Source organism: Pongo pygmaeus, chromosome 9 (genome assembly GCF_028885625.2).
Source record: "Pongo pygmaeus isolate AG05252 chromosome 9, NHGRI_mPonPyg2-v2.0_pri, whole genome shotgun sequence".
Taxonomy (NCBI): domain Eukaryota; kingdom Metazoa; phylum Chordata; class Mammalia; order Primates; family Hominidae; genus Pongo; species Pongo pygmaeus.
In genome coordinates, this window is record NC_072382.2 from 107,356,169 (window position 1) to 107,382,845 (window position 26,677).

The window sequence follows — 26,677 nt, forward strand, 5'->3', positions numbered from 1 at the left end:
GGGTTTTCCTTACTTCTCATGCTTTTCCTGGTAAGGTTACTTTACTAGCTTCACTGGAAACATTTTTCCTGTGTTCATTTATGTTCCCATAATGATAACCATATTATCATTGGTCACTATATGAATACATATATATATGTATATTATATATATATAAAATATCTTGCCCATGGCCTTTAGACACTGACAGATCTGCTCAATTGGCATTTTCCCTTGCATTTTCTCCAAGCATCTCAAACTAAGTATGTATAAAATTGGACTCACTAAACCTCCCACAGTTTACTCCACCTTGGTAAATGATAAACACAACAGCATTCAGCCAGTTGCTTTGCTAGAGACTGAGATGTAAATTTTGCCTAACACTCATGTGTAATTCATTACCAAAGCCTATTAATTCTACTCACTAAATATGCCTTGAGTCCATGTATTTCTCTTGCTCTTCACAGCCCTTGCATTCTAAGCTTTCAACAACTTTTGGCTAGACTACTGCAATACCAGGATCAAGTTCCCCAGGATCCATTACAGTTCCATTTAATTAATTTTCCGTACTATAGCTTGCATTCTAAAATCATAAATCAGATGATTTCGCTCTCCTGTTTCAGAACAAGGTGGCTTCCCATCATCCTTAGGATAAAGTCCAAAATCCACAGGGATACTTACACTGTTCTCCAAGACTTGGCTTATTACTTCTTCTTCAGCCTTATCACTCACCACTTCCCCTCCCTCTCAGACACCAAACAAAATTGTTCAGCTTCTTTATAGAACTTTGCAATTTTCATTTATATCTGAGAAAGTGTTTTCTCTACTTTGTGACTGGCATACTCCTAGTTATCAGTCAATTTAAGTTTGCATCCTTATACTATCCTTTATTCCTTTATAAGCACTAATTTTATAAGCACTAATATTACTTATCAATACTTGGTCAATGTAAGAGTGAGGATCAAGGTGTCCCCCAGCACCTGGCAGTGTCTAAGAGTAGATGCTCAATATTGTTGAATGAATAGTTGTTATAGCCACGATGATATTAAATACTATCATAAAAAGTTCTAGTTTCGCATATTCTCAAAATCACGTAACATGTTTTACTTCTTTGTATGTTCTCAGCCCCCAACAGAGTACCTAAAATACAATATGCAAATCAGCAAATATACACTGAGCTAACATGTAGCTACCTCAAACATGAAATATTATTCAAAAAATTCGCTTTCAGATTAAATCTTTAGAGACTTTCCACCGTGAAATCAGTGAACATTATCAGAAAAAAAAGAAAGAAAATCATGTTGCAAAAACAAAAATCTGCTTAGACTCAATATAGTGAACCATGGATGTTTGTAAGTGAGAAAACAACTCACTTGTCTTAATCAGCAAAAGAGAAAGGATAATAATTTATTAAATATGTAAATACTACCGATTAAATATTTGAATAATTAAAATGTGCTCAGATCCATTAGCAAATATCCACAGAAGTGTTCATCCTACTCTCTGGGTGCAACAATTTCATAAAATATAGTTTAAATAACAAGACACAAGGTAGATATTCCTTTCTCACAGGTCTCCTCTTCCCTGTAGCAGCAAGAAATTCATTACATACATTTCTATTAATTTCTATTAATTTATAAGTAGGATCTTACTGTAAAATTGTTCCTACTGTTTGAATGGATTTCTTATCGCTACTTTTTATCTAAGCTAAGGACATCTGCTTTACTTTGTCAGTGTCTAAAGGCCATGAGCAAGTGACCTAATATCTTAGAGGTTTACTGTCTTTCTCTGTAAAAGGGAATAATCCATCTAGATAGTCTCTAAAGTCTCATATAGGCATAAAAATCCATAATCCAGGAAAGTTGTTTTCTCCTTGGCACTAGAAGGATACACACTTACATACTTAGACACAAATTTTTAAACAGACACAAACAGCTCAAATTTAAGAGCACCAGGTTAAAATGAGCACTGTAAAGATTAGAAAATTTAGTTTGTTAATATATGTGCAAATTTAAGTGAAGAAGGGGCAGCAATTGTCCCAGAAAACTGTCAGTTCTGGACAATATGCTTCCTAGAAATAAAATTTATCTTGACACACTCTAAAATAAATAAATGTTTTAATTGGTGGCCAATGCTTAAAAATTGGAAGAATATTCAAAAATACTCAGATATAAAGATTCTATAAAAAATTCAGAATACCCAGACACATTGGGCCTTTAATCCGTCTTGGCAACAATCATTTTGGGATGACAGTGGCACCCCTTGTAGTGGGGTAAGTACTCTCGGATTCATTACTGACCTCACCACCCTGCCCTTGGCCTGCCTCATCCACTTACGTTACATTCCTAGGCCCTGTGGATGCTGTAGTTTGCAGTCTTCATCTAGAGTAAATTAATGGTAGGTGGATATGAGAGCCATATTGAAAGAATAGTCATTCTATCTCTCTCTAAAAAGATGGCTGTATATGTTGGAAAATGTTATATTTGAAATACTCATGATTATTTGTTCCGAATAATAACTGTTACTATACAATTTCTGAAAGTTATTTTCTTATGTAGTACACTAAATACTCAAGTTATTTAGAAAAATTTTAGAATCTCCTTGTATAGTATATATATAGTATACATGTTTGTTCATCTCATAAACACCTGATATAAGTTACTTTATATACATAATCAGACTTTATACTGCATAAATTATTTTACCTTAGATGCAATGATTAAACTTATTTTTATTGTATTAGCTATGAAATAGATACACATACATTTAAATTTTTTTTCAAAAGGCTATATTCTACTATAAAGTCTGACCTTTTGGTTTTAAGGGATTCGAACTATTCTAATATGTTATTAGAAAAAATGTTATTTTAGTATAAAAGCAAAGAAATATATACTTCAAGTTTTAATGCCTTTAAGATTAAGATTATAGTGATTATTGTACCAAGCCATATTCTATTCTGCTATTACAATTTCCTAAAACCCAAAGCACTTACTGCTTTCATCACACACAAACACACATGCAGAAGCAGTAAGAGAATATTATTAATAGTATTATTTGAGTAATAAATCATGGTTTAATACCATAGGGAATTAAACAGCATTTTTATTGGATAGCATTCTATTCTGTAATATTCTAATAACAGAGTGAAGACGTAAAGAGCTTTATAAATCAGAATTTATTTAACTTTGAAATCGCTGGAAATGGTTCTGAGAATTCAAAAAGCTGTATACTTGTATAGCTTTAACAAGTAACTGGAGTAGTTGATTATTTCTGTTTTGTGTTGTCCTTCTTGGTGTACAGCCCAAATGTTTGAAAATTGTTTTTGAAATTTGAATACAGCCAAAAAAATAACAACACACAATTAAATTGGCTGCTTTATGTCTTTTTACTAACATTTGACTACTAGTTCAATTATTATATTCTAGAAGGGGAAGAAATTGTTTTTACATGTGAATATTAACCATGCAAAAGTTTAACATTTCCATCTAGCCATGGTTAGCTGTAAATTCTGTTCCAGGATTTTTTGCAGGGGACTTTAGTAAGGGACAACTACAAAAATAAAAGAAAAAAATGTAACATGGGTTACTGCAGTCTTACTGTTCTGAGTTATATATGTGTTTGTCCTTTTTAAATTGACAGCAAAAACTGTTTGCTTTAAGAAGTGGCTTCTTAAGAAGAAACCACTTTTCCGTAATCCCTTAAGACCTACTCCTGTTTCCACGAAGTATAAGTATTCTTAGAGTGCCTCTTCCAGTAGCAATAAAGGTATAATGGTCAAAATCCCTTCAGCAGAGCAGGATGGAAGAAGTACTTAGCCAGTGATTTTCTTTTCAAGTGGTGGAACGAAATGAACATGAACTTTGGAAGCAGATGTAGGTTACAAAATTATTGTTCTTTCACCACTTAGATGTATAAACTTATATGAGTTGCATAAATTCACCAAATTTCATCTTTCAAAAAGAAAAGGGGAAACAAGAATACCTCCCTATAAGAATGTCATGAAGTTTAAAGGAGATAAAGAATATAAAATGACTACTACAGAGTCTCACACACCATGGATATATAATAAGTTCCCCCAACCCCCACCCCCCCGCCCTGTTCGCTTTCCCCAGCTAACTGCCTGGATGCCTCCCTCTCATGCTTAAGACATGGCATTAGAACACTTGGATAGGTATCCTTGGTCTAAAGTACAGAGCAGGCAGTCTTATTTAATGAGTGTAAGCGAATTTAATGTGTAAGTGAATTCCAGATAAGTTGCATGTAAATTAACTTCGGTAACTTGTGTCATCTTCAGTACAATGAGGAATTATTCATTCTGTAGATTAATTGGGCTAAATATCTTCATGAGTCTCAAATACCTTTCACATATGACCTCTTGTTTGCCTCCATTCACTAAGTTGTTCATTTAGCAAATATTTATTGGCCACGAACTATGTGCCAAGCGTTAGGCTGAATGCTGGAGCAGAAAAAAAAAGAATGGTAATTAAAGCAGCCACAGTTCTTGCTACCACAGAGTTATGTGGAGTGGTAAAAACATACATTAAACAAATGTCACCAAATTCTGGATCCAAAATAAGCGATGACACTTCAGTTATTCAGGAAGTGTAATATTCATGAGAATAGTTGTTTCTAAAACCCACTCAAATATCTGCCCAAATATTATTCCATTCCATTTTTAATTGCTGTTACCCACTTCCAAAATGCATTTAAATGATTTTCAGGAAGACCAGCTGTGTCTCCTCCAATGACGGAATGCTTTCAACCCATTATTTAGACCCTTGAAAAAGTGTTTCTCTGGCATAAAAAGAATATTACTGTAATTATGTGACTCAGTTATATAGTACAAAATATAGATGATGAATCAAACATTTCCAATAAGGGATCACTTAAAGGTAAAAATATATTCTAAATCCTTGAATGCTAAACAGTAAATCACTGGGTGCCTCTTTCTCTATACTTTGTTTCTTCATGATTGGAAGTTGACAAGTAAAAAAAAACAAAAACAAAAACAAAAACAAAACAAATGCTCCTGTTTTGATTTAGATGCTTTTTAGAAATTTCTTTCTTCCTTTTCTCTCACCTTCCTTCCTTCCAAAAGCTCACTTATTGGAGCCCTTACGGTTACAGATTAGTAGTATAAAAGAGTGATGTGATCTTTGCAGCACCCAAATTACTGCCAAGGAAGCCGTCTTTACACCGAATGGAATCTTGCTCCTCGTGCTGAGTATTGCAAATAGCCTTCTGCTTATTCCTTTGTAGGCCTTGGAAGCAAAGTGAGCCATGTGTTTCCATTATGATGGCCTGACTCCGGAAAGAAATGTGCAAACAAGTCTGTATATTTTTACTGAGCTCTCAATTAGTTTAATTTAGAATTGAAATGTGCTTTTTAGCTGAGATGTCATAAAACTAAAGAGAAGCATGTGCAGGACTGTACAAGTGCAGCCCATGATTATATCTCATTGTGATCTTTGATGGTGCTGTCCAGAAGTAGCTTCAGAGAAGACATCTGAAACACTGAAAGTACTTAATTGGTATATAATTAAAGTGAAATATTTTTGTGTAATTTGCATTTCAACTTGTCATTTATGGTGATTAGCTTCAGTAACTTTATGTACTGTAGCTAACCACTATTCAGAATTCTAAGAAAATTAGCGTTTACATATTAATAACCTATGATAATGCCTTAAGGGTATAAATTAATGAATTCTGGGCCCAGCATGCTCTATCCACCATCTGATTGAGCCTTTTCAAATCTGAACATGAGGAGCTTATCATTTTAACATCAAATAATTACAGAAAAAGGAATTTCTTGCCTGACTTTGTAAAGTTTTCAAATAAACTGTCAGTATTTTAAGAGAAATTTTTTTTTTTAATATCCAGAGGGGTAATAAGATTTATTTTAAAAGAAAGATAAATAGCAGCATTGTGAAAATCAACAGGTAAAAATTAAGTTACTATAGAATGAAAAACAAATATTCAGGACAGTCCAAGAGGCTGAGCAGTGAGAGTTTGGGAGAGGCTGCAAGACCTGAAATTAATTGTGTTTGACACTCAGTTCTAGGCTCTACATTGCCAGATGCACTGACAATCTCATGACATTCTAGCTAGCAAAAATTAAATGTATGAAAATGACAACATAACATCATCCTGATAAAACAAAATAAAGAGGCATTTTGTGTCAAGCGTAAAGGAGAATGTCTTAACTAAGATTGTTAAACAATTAATACATAACTATGATTATAATTGGTTTCCTCACAAGGAGTCATTATACTTCTTTGTTTTAATAGCTGCCAATTTTCAAAAACTGAGTTTTAATTAAAAACTATTGGTGAGTTAATGCATGGTCAAAAGGGGAGGAAGATCCACTGCAGAAACAGAAACTTAACTGCCAGGGTCACCTCAGCAAACTGAAAGTAAGACTTTCGTGGCTTTCAGCCAGTCATTCCACACTCTCACAGTCTCTCTTCCTTTCTTATTTATTTTGCCATAAACCATGATATCATTCATTCTGCAAATATTAATTGAACACTTTCCATGTGCCAATTTAGGGGCTAGGGATATGTCAGTGAACAACAATCCAGTTACTTCTCCTTGTGGAACATGTATTCTCCTACATAAAAGACGTAAATAGGCAATCAAATAAGATAATTTCAAATAGTGGTAAGAGCTATGAAGAAAATAACTGTAGTAAGGAATGACTGGAGCTGTGAGAGCCTCATGACAAAGAGGAGTCAGAAACGGTCTCCCTGAGGAGTGGACAGTTTTGTTGAGAAAAGACTGGTGAGAAGTCCAGCTATATGTAGATCAGGTGAGAGCAGCTACTGCAAAGGCCCTGAAGTGAGAGGAGAAGATAAGTTTAAATAGAAGAAAAAGGGAGAGTTTGGCTATGGTTAGTAAGCAGTGCAGTGTTAGGTGAGTTTAGTAAAGGCAAAAGTCATTGTGGCTTTTAGATCACATGGGTATCACTCCAAATGTGATGAGAAGCCACTGGAATTTTAAGTAAGGATGAGATGCAGTCTATTTACATTCTCTGTTCAGAGGAGCCTAATTAGGGAGGAAGAAAACTGGTAATAGGAAGAAGAGTTAGGAGACTTGAAGCTGACTGGGCAAAAAATGCCAGCAGAATGGAGACAAAGGGAGTGAATGGATTTAGATATAGTTTAGATATTTTGGAGATAAAATGATCAAGATTTTCTCATGTGTTAGATGTGGAAATAAAAGGAAGATAAGAATCAAGAATATTTTCATAGATAGCCATGCTTTCTGTTGGAATGGCAGAAAATAGAGAAAAGTTTTGGGGGGAAAAATGAAGGGTTCTGTTTTGACACAGCTAAGTTTTAGGTGCAGAACAGACAACCAAAGGGTGTGTCAAGGAAACTGTTGATATTTGAGTCTGAAGCTCATAGGAAAGAAAGGGACAATATGAAAATATTAACCATGGAAGCTTTGGAACATGAGTAATAGTTGAAGGTATAGAAATGGATTAGATTATCTAAAGAAACAATGTAGAAGAAGTGCTATTTCAATATTTTAAAATGGGTCAAGTGAGAAATGCAAGAGGAGGAAACACGGGATAAGCTGTCAGGTAAGAGGGAACTCCGGAAAGTATCCTTGTTGAGGAGGCCAAGAGAGGAGTGTGCTCCAAGAAGGGAAGTGGCAAACTTCTAGAAATCAACTCCTCATAATTATTCCCTTTGGTCACCAGCCTTATCTGTGCCTGAAGAGTCATACATTTCTAAATTGTGGCCACTCCCAATTCACAGTTTCAGGTCTGTCAATATTTATCCAATCATTTGTGTGTTTAATTTACTTTTGTTGTGTATGTTTAAGATATATAACATGATTTTTTGATACATAGTGAAATGGTTATTTACAGAACCAAGAATGATGGTTACCAGGCACAGGAAGGAGGACAAAATGGGGAGAAGCGGGTTCAAAGGGTACAAACTTGCAGTTATGTAGGATGAATAAATCATATGGCATGAGGACTATAGTTGATAATATTGTATTATATTATGTATTGTATTATATTATATTATGCTGAGAGTAGACTTTAGGTGTGTTCATCATAAAAAAATTCATTCACTTTGCTTGTTTTGTTATTCATTCAGTAGGGTTTTATGGGGCATTTATCATGTGGCAGTTAGTGTGTTACATGTATAGTACTGGACACAGCTGTAAATAAAATAAGCCTAGTTCCTTATCATAACAGTTTATAAGCTACTTCATGTGTTCTTGGTTAGTTTTTTCTCCAGCCCTCCGAAACAATTTGAAACTTGTACTACTTTCAAACCCCCTTTTCAAATCTCACTGATTTGCAACCTTCCCTTGTAAATCAGTGCAACTATAGAGCTTTAAACCCCTACACGTATCTTACCTAATCTTTGATTTATGAAATCTATGAAATGAGGTGACTTCTCACTCATGTACCTGCACATCTCATTCAAGGCCAACCTTATATCTGTTCTTGACCCCAGGTACTCTATCTTTCTGGAGCCTCATTTAATCAGTATCCCTTATCTCTTCTGTACCCTATCTTGCTCTCTACTGACTCCATTCCCTTAACTTGTAAATAAGCTCAGATTTCTCCTATCAAATACATTTATACACACACACACATATATATACATGTGTGTATATATATACAAGTGTGGGTATATATATATGTGTGTGTGTGTGTGTGTGTGTGTGTGTGTGTATATATAGCCTCTCTTGATACCCTTTAAAGTCATATTCCTTTGCAGATACATTTAGCATTATGTAATTACCAAAGCCCACATTTTATTGGTATCTAACACAGTTGTTACTGGAATGGTGAACCCAAAAAATCAGTTTTTGTGTTCTGTCACCCAAGCTGGAGTTCAGTGGTGAGATCTCAGCTCACAGCAACTTCCACCTCCTGGGTTCAAGCGATTCTCCTGCCTAAGCCTCCTGAGTAGCTGGGATCACAGGTGCCTGCTGCCATATCTGGCTAATTTTTGTATTTTTAGTAGAGACAGGGTTTCATCATGTTGGCCAGGCTGGTCTCGGACTCCTGGCCTCATATGATCCACCCATCTCAGCCTCCCAAAGTTCTGTGATTGCCAGCATGAGCCCTCAGATTTTTATGTTCTGTGTGCCTAAACTGGGTACGCATATAAAGCCTCCATTTTCTTATCACTGTGTTTTTGTTCAAGCAGTTGGTGTGCATTTGTTTACCTAACATTTCTAGGTATAATTTATCCCTGAGGTATTTTAAATGTGATTTCATTCAAAAATAGAAGTACAGGCACTGAAATCCCAAGGCATTTCTCTATTTCAGGGAGGTCATCTAGATGATTCAGCATATGCTTACACTACTTTAAAATAACCATTAAAATGTTAACAACAACTTGATAAAGTCTCTCAGACAACTCAGGGACCTCTAAAAATAAATCCTCAAATGCAAACCTGAAAAATCTTTCTCTATATTATTTGATACTTTTGAGCATTCATTTCTGGAAAAATTCTACCCTCTCTGACTTCATCTGCCAGGTCTCCTATTCCTCCAATAATATCTGCTATTATTTTTGAAATGAATTGTTTTCCATATTTATATCATCAGACAAGAGGTTTTCACCACATATTGTTCCTGTAGAATCTCATGTTGACTTTCACAGTCATTTCCTTCAAAATCTACATATTTAAACCATTTCTTCTTGCTCCACTTCATTTTCTTATATGCAACTATCAGCTAGACACCTGGCACCTCAAACTCAACATGTCCAAAATGGAATCCAGTGTTTTCTGTATATTATATAACTGTACTTCTCCCATAGTATCCAAGAAAAATCTTTCAACCTATCCAAGCTATCACCCAAGGTGATACCACCGCTATCCATTCATTCATTCAAGATACAAACAAGAAGTCATTTCCTTCAAAATCTACATATTTAAACCATTTCTTCTTGCTCCACTTCATTTTCTTATATGCAACTATCAGCTAGACACCTGGCACCTCAAACTCAACATGTCCAAAATGGAATCCAGTGTTTTCTGTATATTATAAAACTGTACTTCTCCCATAGTATCCAAGAAAACTCTTTCCAACCTATCCAAGCTATCACCCAAGGTGATACCACCGCTATCCATTCATTCATTCAAGATACAAACAAGAAGTCATCTTTCAGTCTTCTCTCCTTCTCCTCCCTCTTCTTCATCCTCCTCATTCAATAATTTATTAGATTCTGCCTATTTATCTCCTAAATACTTCCCAAATCTGACCTCTACATTGTATGCCTACCACATCTGCTTTAATTTACCCTTTCATGATCTCTTTCTTGGCCTCCTACAATAGCCTACTTACAGGTTTGTATGTCTTTAATTACTATTCTTCAGCCTAACTTCCACAGACAGGTAGGATTTCCTCCAGTCAGTCTTCCCTCCACTCCACCCTCTGAGAAGTACCTCTTCCCTGTGCTTCCCAATTCCCTCTGACTATTCCTTATATTCACCATTTTGGATTATCAGTTTAGAGCCCTGTCTTGTCCACTAGACTGTGAAACTCATCTTACTGCGAATACTGTTTTGTATTTTCTTTGAAGTGTTTAACACAGTGACTAAAATAAACTAGGCGGTATATAAACATTTTTTAATAAAGGAATGAGTGGTAGTGTTAAATCCACCTTTTTTTTTTTGGCAGTGCTTGCTTTCTACTAAAGAAGGAGAAAACACTAATAAGCACACTTTTGATACAACCTTAAACAATTTGCCCCAAACCAAGAAACAGTTATATTCATATTGAAAAATGCATAGATTAGTTATCCGAGTTCAGATATCTACAAGGCTAGGAAGTTAACATAAATACTTGAAGTATCATAGTAGTAGTAATACGGAGTGGTAAGGCTTACAGTTTGTTGAGGAATACATACCTCACCTCAAAGCATTCACATTCAATTGGGGAAAAAATGTAGCTGTCAAATAAGGCTCATCTCCTCTAGACCCAGGACTTCGAGGTGGTGACCTCTGCTGCAAGATGTACTATAAAAACCTTTAGCTTCTGTTACCTTAGCTCAGAAAATGATGACACTAGACAAATGCACCTTATACATCACATACAAATTGGATAATATTAAAGACAAGTCAAAGAGTTTTAGTAGCTTTTGCTTTTCCGTTCTGCTCTCTTCCCATTTCCCAGGCCCAGTGTAACCACATGTTATGTGTTACACTGCTAATTTAGGGTCAACTTTCTTATAGTGCTTCTAGTTTTTATTGATTCCTTCATAATAACATTTTCCAGCTGCAGGTTCCAATCATGTTTCTGTTTCTATGGATACAGTACATTTCAAAAAGGGAATAGGTAAACCTTTTAATACATGAAAAACACTTTTTAAGTCCTATGCTCTAATCTAGTGCACTAAATAAGAAGAAAATAGAAACTCTGAAGAGATGCTTTTGAAATGTTAAATTTCTGTAATCTCTCTTTTCTTGTGCTAATAACTAACATTTTTTCCAAAATGTGAATAATAGTAACAATAAAATAATAATAATGATAGTAATAAATGAGGTTACATATGTTAAAGTTCTTTATAAAGTTCTTTATGAAACATCTATGTTAAGTAATACGTTTGTTCCTATCACTGTTAGTTTTTAAATCTTCTAACTACTCTAACCCTTCTTGGTAGCAACAAGGGCTAGGAAGATTATTACTCAAGGCAGCAGACTTTCACAAAGCTAACAACTTTAGCCAGTTTGCCAAATTGGAGCAGGAGAATGTGTTTAGTTCTTGAGTTTCCAGCCGTGTAGTAACGGCCACTTTGTAGAAGAGGTGAAGTGGCAGAAAAACACAAAACATCTACCATGTCTACACCGACTAGTCCAGAAGAAGACGAAACACAGAAATGCAGTTCTAAGCCAACATACACAGAACAATGCCATTAATTCACAATCCTCATAAGTTTACCTCTATCTGTTGTACAAAGTTGTCTCAAATGACTTCTTAGTTTTATCTGTAAAATATAGTTTCTATCTAGTTCATATGTTGTTCTAGTTACCATTTACATTATTTGTGTTAGTAAAATATCACTAATATGAGGAGGACTTTCATAATCAAGGCAGTCAGGAGTGGGACTTGTGGAGTTCAGTCTATACTAAGACTTTTGTCTTGCTTAGCCTGGTTTTAACCTTGTTCTTAGCTTATCTCACTGATGTGCTTAAGAATGTAAACATTTTGTAGCCTCCTCTATTTTAGCTTGCCTGCTTCTCCTCAATGGTCTGCTGACTATTCTTTTTCCTATGAATTTACTGACTCAACACATCCTATTTCTGTAACTAAAATTAATACATTTCCCTCTTCCAATATTAGTAGAGACTTTTTATTAATACTACCCAACAATTATTGCTATAATTATAATATTTTCATAAACGTTTATGTGATATGTTTGCTACATGTCTAATAATAATTATATATGTGTGTTTGCATGCATGTGTGTGTGTGTGTGTATTGTAGGTAGGAAAAAGACAAGTAATTGTATTACAATATTATTACAATATCCTAGTTATGAAGTAGTAAATATTCTGAGACAATTAGAATATATGAGATCATATAAAATGATACTATTCCTAAAAATATTATTGTGAGTTTTGAATTTACTTGTTCATTCAGAAAATATAGCCCTTAGGAATATTAGACAAGAATCTCAAGAAAATCATGGCTATTGTTAGAGATAGGCAACATCAAAAATATTTACAACAAATATTGTTATGAAAATTCAGGTTTTTTTTTTTTTTAGAAGTACACAGAGTATTATGGCAAAAAAGAGGAAAGGTTGTTAATTCAGTTTAAAGGAATCAGGGAAAGTTTGCTGAAAATGAAATTTCTGCACTATCAGGATTGACAAGTCATAGAAAAGTTAAATATTTTAAGGGTTATGCCAAACATAAAGTTGGATAAATTCTGACCTTAGACCACAGCATCTTACAAACAAAAGCAGCAAAGACCTCCAGTTCCATAGATTATGGATTCTATAACATTAGCATAATTATTAAGAACAATTAGGAGTATTAGATTTTTATAACTGATAACTTTTTCAAATGTATAATAAGTCTGCAGGAAAGTAAATAAAATATCAAAGGGACAGAACTAAGAAACAGAAAAATTTAGACAACAGGAGCAGGTACTGTAGCTTCCCTTGGGGAGGTTTACATGGGAAAGTGATTCTCAAGGCCTTGAACCAACAATCGGCAAAAAGCTGGAAATGAGATCACCATACAAATGAGGATTCGTAAAGCCTACAGCATCAGTGAGAAAGTAGACGTAGGAAAAAAAAAAAATCTGTTCCCTGGCTCAAAGAGTAATCCTAAAAACTTCCTGGCTTCCCTTGAGTTCTGCATAAAAAGTAACATACTCCCATAAGAATTTTGACGTATTTATCTGCTCTCAAGTGAACTTTCTGTTCAAATTTGTACTATCTGCAATTTCTAGGAACTCATAAACATAGAAATTCACAGACACATGTACACACACAAACACAGGTACATCACTTATAAACACATATTGGAATAATTGGGATAAGTAAATGCAAAAACACTTTGGAGAAATATTTCTCCAAAACAGCCTTCTTAAATTCTCACAAATAGAGCTTTGCTGAAAATTAGTTCACGATTCAAAATTACAAAACAAATATGTTGACAATCCACTTTAAATACAAATTAGAATACACACAAAATAGTATCAAATTACCAAGGATTTTAGGCAATAGAAATATATGATAGAGGTAATGAAATGTTTAAGATGACTAAACACACGTGGAACTATAATACTGTACAACAGTAACATGTAAGACAGGAGGGCAATGTCAAAGTTAAAATGCTTAAATGTCCATGTATTATTCAGATGGAGTATGGAGATATTTACTAAGATCAGAATTTTATGTCAAGTATGAATATGAAACAATAGCAACAACTCAAAGAATAAATATAGAATATAGACAATTAAGAAAAGTTGACAAACCTAGTAGATAGTTTACTATTGGGAGAGATGTGTATTAGTATAAACTCGTGGAGAGAAATTTAGTGATATTGATCAAAACCAAAAAGATTCATACCCCTTATTTTATAATTTCACTTCTAGCAATATATCCTAATGAATAACCAGATATACATTAAAACGGTTATTATAAGAGCATGTTATCACTCCTAAAAATTAAAAACAGCCAAAATGCTCAATATTAAGCTCAACCAAAATGCTCAATATTAAGAAATGAAAAAAATAAACTTTGGCACGTACCTCAAACAATATTTATTAATATACAGGTCTATAAAATATGTATTGAGTGCTTACTGTGGGTAGGCACACTTCTTAGTACTCCTAAGTACTGTACACATATATTTTACTTGTTAGTTATTATTGCATAACAAACCATCTCAACTGAATGGCTTAGAATAACAGTGATTTCTTCTGCTCACGATTTTACAATGGGGGCAAGACTTAATCTCTACTTCATACAGCATTGGCTGGGGCAGTTTAACCGAGGGCATTTTTAAGATTATTTATTCCTAGTGCTGTTAACTTTGTTCTGGCGGTCAGCCTGGAACTTAGTTATGGCTGAGGTATTGGTTCCTTTCTATGTGGGCCTCATTATGTCACCTGGGCTTCCTCACAGCATAGTGGCTGAGTAAAAAGGTTGTCTATCCCCAGAGAATGAAAATGGTATTCTCAAAAGTCACATAGAATCACTTTTGTGATTTTTTTTTTTTTTTTTTTTTTTTTTTTGAGGCGGAGTTTTGCTCTTGCTGCCCAGGCTGGAGTGCAGTGGCGCCATCTCGGCGCACTGCAACCTCCACCTCCCGGGTTCAAGCAATGATTCTCCTGCCTCAGCCTCCCGAGTAGCTGGGATTACAGGCATGTGCCACCACGCCCTGCTAATTTTTTTGTATTTTTATTAGAGACGGGGTTTCACCATGTTGGCCAGGATGGTCTCAACCTCCTGATCTCGTGATCTGCTCGCCTTGGCCTCCCAAAGTGCTGGGATTACAGGCATGAGCCACTGCGCCCGGCCCCTAGAATCACTTTTGTGATACTTTAATAGTCAAGGCCGTCTCAAAGGTCAACCCAGGTTCAAGTGAGAGGAAAGACTCCAATTCTGAATGGGGAAGTAGCAAAGTTCTAGAAGATAATGTGAAAAAGGAAGAAAACCATTGCAACCGTTTCTCAGAAAATTCACTGAGGTGCAGAAGAGGCAAAAGACAATTAGGTACATGAATCTGGAGTTCAGGAGAAACATTTGAAGTGGGTGGTACAGTTTGGGGGATCATGAGAACATAGATGGTAATTAAAGCCGCAGAATTGGATGATTTCACTTAGGAAATATATTTAGAATGAAAAGGTGGATCGAGAGAGAATTTTAAGGTGCACTAACTTTAAAGGAGCAGAGTAAGAAGCGTTCAAAGACACTAAGAAACGCCAAGAGAGAGCAGAGAGAGAGCATAGTTGTGGTGTTAGGAATGCAAGGCAAAGAAGCATTTGAAAGAAATGTCCAAATGTGTCAAACATACCAGGGAATTCCAATAAGATAAAACCTAAACTCTAAGATTTAGGATGTAGTTAGTCGCTAGCAAAGTTGAAGAGACTAGTTTGGGTGGTTGGAAAATGCAGAAGCCAGATGAATTGAAAAGAGTGTGAGCAGAAGACTCCTTCAACTATATGGCTGTGAAACAGTAGAGAGATAGGAAGCATGCGGTCAGGAAAGTTCTTTGCTTTATAAAAGAAAAGAGTTGAGCATGTTTAAAAGCAGTTAGAGGAACTTCTTAAGAGGTGGAAAACTGAAGATACAGGAGAAAGAGAAGGGCCATAGATGGAAGAAAGAACTGTGCTCTTCCTCACCATGCTGCAATGGTCAGTAAAATTCAGCACATCTCTTGGATTGATGTCCCATAACTTGAGAAACACTGAGCTAAGGCCATGTCCTTTGATTTGTATGTGATATAGAACTACAAATCCTCACAAATTATATAATCATTTGACTTAGCGTGGCATCTGGAAGGTGGCATCTGGAATGAAATTGGGAATGAACCTGATTAATTAGTTGACACAATCAGGTAAAAAATGGAGTAGTATCATGTGTTTATTGTATGTCTTTATTTATATAATACATAATCCAAGTGATCTTGTTAGTGAAACAGAACACAGAACATGCACTTAAAATTATGACTTATTTCATTGAAAATCTTATTCTGATTAGTGTTTATAACTTAAAATATAGAGCAATCTAATATCATTGCATGTATTTAGTGGCTAAGCATTAATTCCTGTTTATTTTGCCATTTTATGAAAACATAAAAATTTACATTTTTCCCTTTTATGTATTCTGAACACATTCAATTCAGCTTAGTTTACTTTCATTAATTTATATTTGAATTTATTTATATAATCTAAGAAGTTTTATTGTTTGAATAATTATTTATATGCTAAACAACAATAGATGTCATAAGATTCAGCCAAGCAAAATTTTGATTCAAGAGTGTTTTCAAAGCTAGATTATAATACTATATATGGAAATAACTATATTTTAAAATTTGAATCATTGGACCAAATAAAATACTGCCCAAGGTATCATACCAACATAATAACATTGAATATTTGCCTGACAATCTATCCTCACACACACAAAACCCAATAACTCTCACTTGCCAAGCCTATGATCTAGACAAAATAGGAAAAAATAAATGTTTAAAAGAATAAGACTACAGCTATAAATTTGCAAAGGGAAACTAAAATGCGAGTGACAGAATACATCAGAAGCAAATTTATCAGCCTGACACTATAGTTTCAAAGTAAGTATACATGAATAGAGGAAGAATGACAGACAACTATGAAAAGAAGAATAAATAGATATGTATGATGATGCAAATGAATGAAAGCAGATAGAAGACGATAAAATATCAGAAAATATTGTTTGTTGAGGTCCAGTATAATAAATTAAAATATTAAATAGTATAGTGAGTACCAGAATAGTGAAAAGTCATAATGATTACAATGAAAACAATATAATAGGAATAAAGAGTAGATGGACTTTATGTATAGTACAATTGTTGTTTTTGAACTTTAGCAGTGTAGTATACTTTGGACATAAAATTTTATACAGTCAGTTGTTCACTATTTAAAATAGATGAAAGCAGAAGTGCTCCTGGATTTTTGTGAGGGTGGAAGGGAAGGATACCAAGAAAAGGAGTCCAGCATTGCCCACCCAATGCTATCTCAGCAAAAGTCTTCATAAAAAGCTACATGAGTACTTCCATGGAATTTATGGGGTTCCTAGAAAAACATAATTTAGAAGCCAAAGCTTGAAAATCGTATGGTTTTCAAGTGGCACACTTTAAAAGATTATGTAAATATTCATTATATGCATAAGTTAAAGTACACGACTTGTAAATCCTGTTTGTTTACATTTTCTAGAACAAGTATTAAAATTTGTGTATAGTTTCAGCACCAAACTAAAAGCCAGGATCTTAGATTTGAATTCTACAGCTCTTCAATTTATTTTTTTCATAGAGTGAAATAAAAATTAATTGAACCATATTATTTATCATGTAAAGCTTGAGAGTTGTCCCTCAGTTTGCAAGAAAATCAGTAGAACAAAAAATATGAAAACATGAAGGAGCTGAGTGACTCCAGGTTCTACTGGTGTTAAATGTGGACCACTTACATACTTGCATCCAAAGCCTTGGTGGAACATTTACAGATTAGGGTCTGATGCAGCAACTTGATTTATTAGATCACTTAAGTTTTAAGAATTGAATTAAGTTAAACTTAAGATGACTGAAGGTTAAATTAGAATCTTCCTTATATCTTGCAAGAAAATTACAGCCAGTCACATTGTCAGAGCAAGACTTCCATGTTGGTCAGTCTTCTCAGAGGATCAAATTCTAGTTCCTTGGTGAGCATAGGATTAGTTGATGGTTCTTCTTTGATAGAATTTCTTTATAAACCCTAATATAATATCTATCAAAATAAATGGTATTTCTACTTAGAATCTGAATACCTCCTTTCTTGGTTTTGAATCAACTATAGTATTTTATTCACTAAGCCTTTTATTCTCTCATTAAAAAGTAAAACTATTTAACAACATAAATGCACATAGAAAATTGTGTTAAAATCTGCCTCTTATTAATCACCTTCTGTGTCCTCATAGCATAGCACTTTTACATAATCTCATTTAATTCTTGCCATATTATGTATTCATAGCTAATGCAAGTAAGATTAGTAACTAAAATCAGAAAACATAAAAATTTTATAGACCTAAACACTTCTTAAGCTAGCTACATAAGCCAGGAAGAAATAGGACTGTTAGCCATACATGATAAACCATAAGAATTTGGAATCCAAATAGATTTTCTTTATGGTACCTCCTTTGCGAGTTTCTGTCCCTTAAAATATAAATTGGAAAAAGTCACACCAATTTGGACCAGAAATCAGTTATGTTAAAAGAGTGATAAAAATATGATTGGAAAAGAATTTCGAGAAGAATCTTTTTCTAGTTATGATGTTGCTTCATGGTTTTTGTAGCAACTGGGAGCATGGACCAAGAAAGGCAAGATGAGGCCGTGTACCTGTTTCTCTGGGGTCCTCTTATTTTATTTGGCTTGCTTCTGTTGGGTTTTGGAATTGGTTTGTCTCTGTTTTTTGGCCTGCCTAGAACGTGCGCAGCTGGCCCAATTCATTAAGCCTCTCAGATATGCCAAGAATGACTTTCTAGCAGTCTAACGTCTGTTTTCAAACATGATTCAAGGAGACTCTAAGATTGTGATTAAAATGAAATTGCCACAGCAAGCAAACAAAAAGTAACAATTTAGGCGGAGTGAAAACTATAATCCAATTCAAGAATAGAAAATATATGCTTATAGTTTAGGCAGGAGGGCAAAAAGTATTATAAATGTTCCTTCAATTAATACTCAAAAATTTCAAGCGTATATTATTATATGTTTGCATGTAGAAAAAAATACAGAAAATAATTTTGGATTTGTCACACCTAAAGTTCTCTAGCATAGGATTTGCCACATTATTATGGAAGGCCATTTTTTTTTATTTTAGTCAAATTTCCCTTTAATCCAATTGGCTTCTTAATGCAGAATTGTAATTCAGACCAGCTTCACTCAATGTAAGGCTTTGAGTACAAGCTCAAGAATTCATTAATTGATTGTGCAATTAATTGCACACTTCACTTATACTCTTTATCTTATATTCCTGACAGATCCAATGATTCAGTGATTTTTATTTTTTTAATTTTCTAGAATGTAGACTTCAAAGTCAACAATTTGAGTGTGCTAATAGTTTGTGGTGTTTTCTTCCTCTTGTTTCAGTCTGTTCCCAGTATTCTAGAGGAGTATTTGCCATTTTTGGACTCTATGATAAGAGGTCAGTACATACCTTGACCTCATTCTGCAGCGCCTTACATATCTCCCTCATCACACCAAGTTTCCCTACTGAGGGGGAGAGCCAGTTTGTGCTGCAACTAAGACCTTCGTTACGAGGAGCACTCTTGAGTCTGCTGGATCACTACGAATGGAACTGTTTTGTCTTCCTGTATGACACAGACAGGGGTAAGTCCAGTTTCTTCATCTATTAGAGAAAACCTCTAATTTTCAATGTGAAATGGCCTTATATGACTTGGGTTTTTTAGGAAATTGTTTGATCTCTAACATCACTAAAATCAGAAAATAGTTGATGTGTATTTTTATCTTGACTCTGGGGAAAAATTTCTAATTAAACGAGTTTCAGATTCACAAGGTTACTCATGAGCAAACCATGCTCTGTAACTTCATTGAAATTAAGATAACTATGTGAATAAGAAAAACAAACCAAAGTGCTTTTCCTGCTCGCACACAACAATCAACAAAAAATAGTTCTGTGATCTCTGGTCACCAACATGTGTGGAGGTTATTCCCATATGCCAGCTAAGAGACCCTCCAGAGCACACATCTACTTCCATTCAATCCTGACATTACCTACCTGGAGTTACATAGCATCGGATCCTACAGGTTGAAGGCTCAGTCCCCCACAAGACTGAACATCACTTCAGAAGCCAACCAGCTATAAATTGGGGTTCCCGTGACCCTTCTCCTTGGGTTCAATTGATTTGCAAGAGCAGATCTCAGTGCTCTGGAAAAACACTTTACTTTCATTTCCTCCTTCATATAAAGGATATTACAGAGGATACAGATGAACAGACAAACAGAAGAAATGGATGGGGAGAGGTGTGGGGAAAGGAATGTGGGGCTTCCATGCCCTTCCCAGGTGAGCCACCCTCCAGGAATCTCCTCATGTTCAGCCATCCGGAAGCCCTCTTACCTCTGTCCTTTGGGTTTTTATGAAAGCTACATTATGTAGGCATAACTGATTACATCATTGGCCATTGACCAACTTAACTTTCATGTCCCTCTCTCTCCCCAGAGGTTGGTGTATGGGGCTAAAAGTCCCAACCCTCTGATCCTGCCTTCGTCTTTTGGTAACAAGCTCCCATCTTGGAGCTATCTAAGGGCCTCCAACCACCAGTTATCTCATCAGCACACTAGAGACAATCTTCTGTCCCTAGAAATTCCAGGAGGTTTAGTAATAGTAAGTCAGGAAACAGAGAGGAAGACCATATATATATATCATAATAACTACTTTTTAAAAATTTTCTGTGGTATTTCAGGTTCAGTTATAACAAATATGTTACTTTACTTCAAAGGCAAATGAGCTAATGTTTTGGAACATATTAAAATAATTGAGCCATAACGTTGAGTTTTAAATACAAAACTCTAAGTGAGTAATTGAAGGGCCATGACAATGACAATGGAGGTTTGGCAATAAGACTTCTGCTTACTGACAACCTTTCACTTTACCAGTTTTGAAAGATTAATAAGTGATCCCATGTCACCTGTGTATGGGAGAGACAAGGTGAATAACTCACATATTGCATTATTAACAATCTATACATTTTGTTCAATGGTTGATATAGCTTTATTTTTCAGCTGGAGGAACAACTTAAGGAGTTGCCATGCATGTTTTCCAATTCTGTTTTTTATTTAGTGACTAGAACCATAGCAACATATTATATTTAAAAATAAGCATTAGGGGATCATCTGTGGATTGTCTCCAGTCCTTTTTTCCTTAAGGTTTAAGAGTTATGGAAAGATAAGAAGTTAAAATAAAGGTTGTAATAGACAGTATTTTAAGGATATTCTTGAATGGAATTCTATCTATGAAATGAGTAAGGGCAATAAATAGCCTTTTTTATCTATGAAATGAGTAAGGATAATAATATCCTTACATCTTTTCAAAATATTTTTTCAAACTTTTGAAGATATAATCCACCTTCCAGAATTAAAAGTATAATTTCCTATATTCAAAGATGAAAACCCACTAAATGAATTCAGCTTTATTACTAAAATTTACAGTTTTAATTAGACGCAAACGGTGTCATTTAAGATGTCATAACAATGGTGTTTCTAGTACATCATTTCTATCGGTATTCTTGGTAAATTTCCCTTACAGAAACAAGCTCAGCAAATTTAATATCATCATCATATTTTCTATGAGTTTGCAGCATACTTTAATTCTCATTTGGAAACATGGGAATCTACTTATATTGTCTACTATTATTTGTTATTAGTTAACAATCTAAAGCATCCTAGGGGATGAATTACATATTAGAAAGAAACATCACTCTTCATTTCTAACTGTTGGAAAAATCGTTAAGCAACAGGACACTGAAAATTGAATCACAATGTCAATAAATATATATCAGGGTGTAGATGAGATGTTGCTACCTGTGATTCATTATGACATAGCTTAGTTCTCCAGCTTGGGCAGAAGATGCTTATTTTACAACTTGTTCTCATGGAAATACCAGTGGAACCTGTGTCTCACTTTTTCCTTATCTCCCTGTATAAATCCATCTCTGGCAAGGGAGGGTTGTAGGTGTAATTCATGTATTGGTGGGGACACAGAGCAGGGATTAAGGTGGCACTTTGCTTTTCTATCCATTTATACTTTCCAAGGTCCTTCCTCCTGCATAGCAAGTCAGATGCTCCAACCTTGAGTCATTCCCATTACCGCATACCATGAGATCTCTCTACTATAAGCAGGCATATATTTGGTTATTTAAAGACTCTTTGTCTCATTAACTTTCTGCCTGCAGAGTCTTAAAGTCATCATGGTACAGCCATGACTTCTTCTAATAGTGATGTCTTATCAGCCTTTAACCTACTTACTGGCTTGCTGCCCAAAGCCTACTTTTGCATCCAGTCATCCTAGAATTTAACTGTTCTGCTTCTAACCAGTTGATGCAATTTCTAGAATTTCTTAGTTCTCTTCAATTATTGCTTCAGAATGAATAACTAGTTCTTAGCATTGTCTCTTATAGTAATTATCCAACTCAACTTCAAAACAGACATCTTTATTTCAAGAAGTAATTGCCCGAACAAAAAATAACATGTCAGGAAAATGGCTGTTTCTTGATGTTCAGATGGCTTTCCTTGCCATGATACATCATGTTTCCCAACATTCTTGATCTTAAGTACTCTCAAAGCAGAAGAAAAATTTTTTTTTCTCCCTTAGAAATTGTCATGCTCATTTTATAAGTTTAAGATCATAAACCCTATTTATTTCCTCTTAGATACTGTGCTTATAATTATGTATCACTTTCACCAAATGAGGTATGAACAGATGATTAACTCATGATAAATAAACATAGTCAGCCAAGAGTAATTCACATTTTCATATCATAAAGAGAAAAAAAGAAGACTTCAAATAATTACACACATCAACATTAAAATCAAAATATTTTAAAAATAATATACAAAATCCAAGTGTAAAGAGATAAGATAGTAAGTAAAATACTATCTTATTTCTTTTGGTACTTTTTGGTATATCTCGGTACTTTTCTTTCCCCCTGTACTGTTATCATGAACTGATTATCTAAACATTTTTTTCCATTTTAAGTAACTGCCTTAATGACTGAATTTCTTTACCAACTTAAGTGGAACATTATTTTCTGATGCATCATAAATCCATATTTTGGAATAAGATATTTTGTTGGGCCGCTCGGTCATTCTGATATCTTAATCCTGACAGTGCCAAAACACTCTCTCAAAATACAAGAGCTGACTCTACCATACCTTGGAGTAGTGTTTTTATGTTGAATTACGCCAATTAAAGGAATGATCCTCTATTTGCTATGTTAGAGGTCCTATGATCTGCTATTAATTAGCTGTATGAACTTGCCTATGTTGTACTTTTGGCTGTATCTGCTTTTAAAAAAACATTAACTGCATTATCTTTAAGATCTTTTCAAATTATCTTTAAGATTTCATTCCATTTTTTAATTCAAATATTCTGTTCCTTACCTGGAAATGGTGAACAGAAACAGAAAGCTAGCACATGGCATACGTGATCTTATCAGCAGGAAAACCTGCTTCTTTTCATTTGACTACCTCTCAAAGAAGAAAAAAAAATTCATTTATTTATTCATTTAACATTCAAGAAATATTTATTTTTCTATTTGTATTGGACACCTTAATAGGTACTGAGAATTTAATGATGAGCAAGACACTACTGAAAATGAATGAACTTCGGTGCTATGACTTCATTAGAAAATAGCACACAACACTCTGTTTAACAACCAGAAACTTGCTTTTGACATATAGCTTACTATTTTAAAATTTTAATTTGGAACACAACTGCTTTCCAAAAAGATCATTGCCTCTTTTGGGAAAAACAATTAGAAAACATCACTTAACTACAAACTTTAATAAGATATTTGAGTTGATAAGTAAACTAGTCCCACCATACCCACACTGCCCAAGAGAACTTTATGTGATGATGGAATTGTTCTGTAATCTGAGTTATCAAGTATGGTTATCTCTACCACATGAAGCTATTGCAGGTTTAAAATGTGACATACAACTGAGAAACTGAATTTTTAGTTTTATATAATTTTAATAAATTTAAATTTAAATGGCCACATTTGGCTCATGGCTACCATACTGGATGATATGACACATCTAACCACCGAGCTCATATGAAATAATACATTTCGCTATGAGTGAAATTTTTAAATCTTTTATTGACTCATAATTTGCTACAGAGAACCCTGCACATAACACTTTTGCTAATAATTTTCACATGGCGTTGTGTATACGTTTACATCTTTTCTTCCCCCAGAATTGTAAGTGTTTCTCCAGTAATCGCTGTTTCTTATTACATTTATACCTTTTTTTTGTCTAGAAAAGTAACCCCTGAGAGGCATGCTATGGATATCAATTGAATTAATGAATTAATCTAGTGAAGTGCTTGACAATAGGTATCAAACAATTTTAGGGCCTTAATAACTAATGATATAATTCATTTTTTATTAATGGTGTCATATTTTGATAGATCAAATAGCTAACAGAACAGCCAAAATGAAAAACTGACTGAGAGAGGTATTACTTGAATTAAAATGCAATTTTCTTATCACAAAAAAATGTTGAGCAGGCTGAAAGATAACATTTTTGATTTAGACCTAATTAAACAAAATATTTAGAAAATGTTTTAAAAATCAGTTTTTCTGGTAATAGAAAACCTTTACTTTTTTCAAACTGAATTAATATGATGTCAATTCCTTGAGCGAAAAAGACATCAATTTAAATATGTTTAACATAAGCAATGGTTATTTTCCCATTTGAAATAAAGGAGTATATTTTTTACCTGTGTGTTTTGCCCAGATTTTTAAATGTTTATGATGTGTTTATGGCCATTCCTAACACCCCAGGTAACAAGGCGAATTTATGATTGAGGGAGAGATGAGCAGAATACTAACATTTTTTAAATTTCTAGTGATCATTGCTGGTATTTTTCAAAGCTGTTATGAGGGCCAGCAATTTTGATCTCATGTCCAGAGTCTGCAATGGCTGACAATGACCTTGTTTTACGTAATCCTAACTCTCTTTAATGCTTAATATCCAATGTTTTGCTCACATTACTGCTATGGAAGCTTGTGGTATTATTTTAGAGGTTCCTAAATATCTTGTATCCAATATCTCAATAAATTTTATAATATTATGTAAATTGCTCCTAGGAGAGATATATTTGGCAAAGCATAGAGCAGAAAATTTTCCTTTGGCTTGTTTCCTTTGGTCTGTTTTGTTTCTTGTTAGCATTTTTTTACAAAACTGTATTCTACATATTGCATAACATATTTTCAGAAACCTGGTGAACAATGTCCTGGGTGGTATAATACGCATATCCTGCTATTGCATGCTAACGCCAATGCAAGAGGTGAGGAGGGGATGGAAAGAGTAGTATGTTTATGCAGGAGGAGAGATAGATCTTATTATTTTATTTCTACTTTTTGGGTTTTAGTGTATGTATGTCTTTTATTTTTAAACTGCCTTTAATCCTCTTGCAAAAAAAAAATGTTGAGATTCAGGTAACAGAAAAAGGAACAAATGAAAAGTAAGAGGCACGAAACACCTTTAACTGACAGGCCTTTTATTCCCTCTAAAATAAGTCTCTATAAATCACTCCAGGGAACTCTCCTATTTTCCTTTTGGGTTCTCAACTCCAATACTCTTCTCCTCCATTTTCTTATTGCATTGGAATAAGAAATATTCTTTTGCTCTTTCCCATTTTCTCCTTCTTTCTTAGGAATCTAGAGTAATGAGTAGCTAGGCAACATGATTTCAGGCTCATTGGGAACATCCGTCCTTCTCTTTTACCAGATATGGATGCTGTGATAGTTAATTTTATGTTTCAACTTGACTGAGCTAAGGGATGCCTAGATAGCTAGTAAAACATTATTTCTGAATGTGTCTGTGAGGTTGCCTCCAGCAGAGCTCAGCACTTGAAGTGGTAGACTGAGTAGAGCAGATAGTTCTTACTAATGTAGGTGGGCATCAGCCAATCCATTGAAGGCCTAAATAGAACAAAAACTTGGTGGAAGGGTAAATTTGTTCTCTGTGCTTGAGCTGGATCATCCATCTTCTGCCCTTGCACATTGGTGCTCTTGATTCTCAGGCCTCTGAACTCGGACTGGTACTTATGCCATCCATCTTCTGAATTTCAGTCCTTAAGACTTGGAGTAAGACTTACGTCATTGGCTCCTCTGGTTCTCAGGCTTTCAGGCTTAGACTAAAATTTCACCACTGGTTCTCCTGATCCTACTGATTATTGGATTTCTCAGCCTCCATAACTGCATGAGCCAATTTTTTATAATAAGTCTCTCTTTATGTATCTCTATATATTCTATTGCTTCTGTTTCTCTGGAGACTAATAAGATGCCTAAAAACCCTTAAACCCTAATTCATAAGTAATATAGGAGGATGACAAAGCAGATATCTCCAAGGAATATAGCATATTGACATCAGTTCACAACAAATTAAAATTACAGATACCAACTGCTTTTTAAAAATGTCTTTCAGATAGAGGTGGAATTGGGAAGGTCAGGGTTAACTGTATACCTGTCAAGTGGATTGGGAGCCATCCAGAGAGAAGTGCTCTGTGTCCGGACTGCAGATCACAAGCACCGTTCTTTTCCTCATTTCTCCCCATCTCTGATTCCTGATTACCACATTCCACCAACACAAATCTACCACTGATTTGACTACTTAAAATTCCCCTAGTTCATTTTTTCTCATTAAAAGCAAAATTAGAAACAATAGCAAAATAGTTAGTTTACATATAAATTTAGAAAAAGTAAGAATCTTTCAGGTTCTAAGC

At 34.5% G+C, this 26,677-nt stretch overlaps 1 protein-coding gene across 6 annotated transcripts in view; it reads left to right on the top strand.

The window, feature by feature from the left end:
• Nucleotides 1–26,677, top strand: part of GRIA4 (glutamate ionotropic receptor AMPA type subunit 4) — a 381,426-nt gene that overhangs the window by 124,537 nt on the left and 230,212 nt on the right. For all 6 annotated transcript variants that reach the window (XR_010127632.1, XM_054440025.2, XM_063671385.1 and 3 more), the window contains exon 4: nucleotides 19,297–19,536. Coding sequence is in view for 5 of the 6 variants with exons in the window: in XM_054440025.2 (XP_054296000.2) it covers nucleotides 19,297–19,536 (240 nt within the window). In the remaining variant the exon portion in view is untranslated. The remainder of the gene's footprint in view (nucleotides 1–19,296; nucleotides 19,537–26,677) is intronic.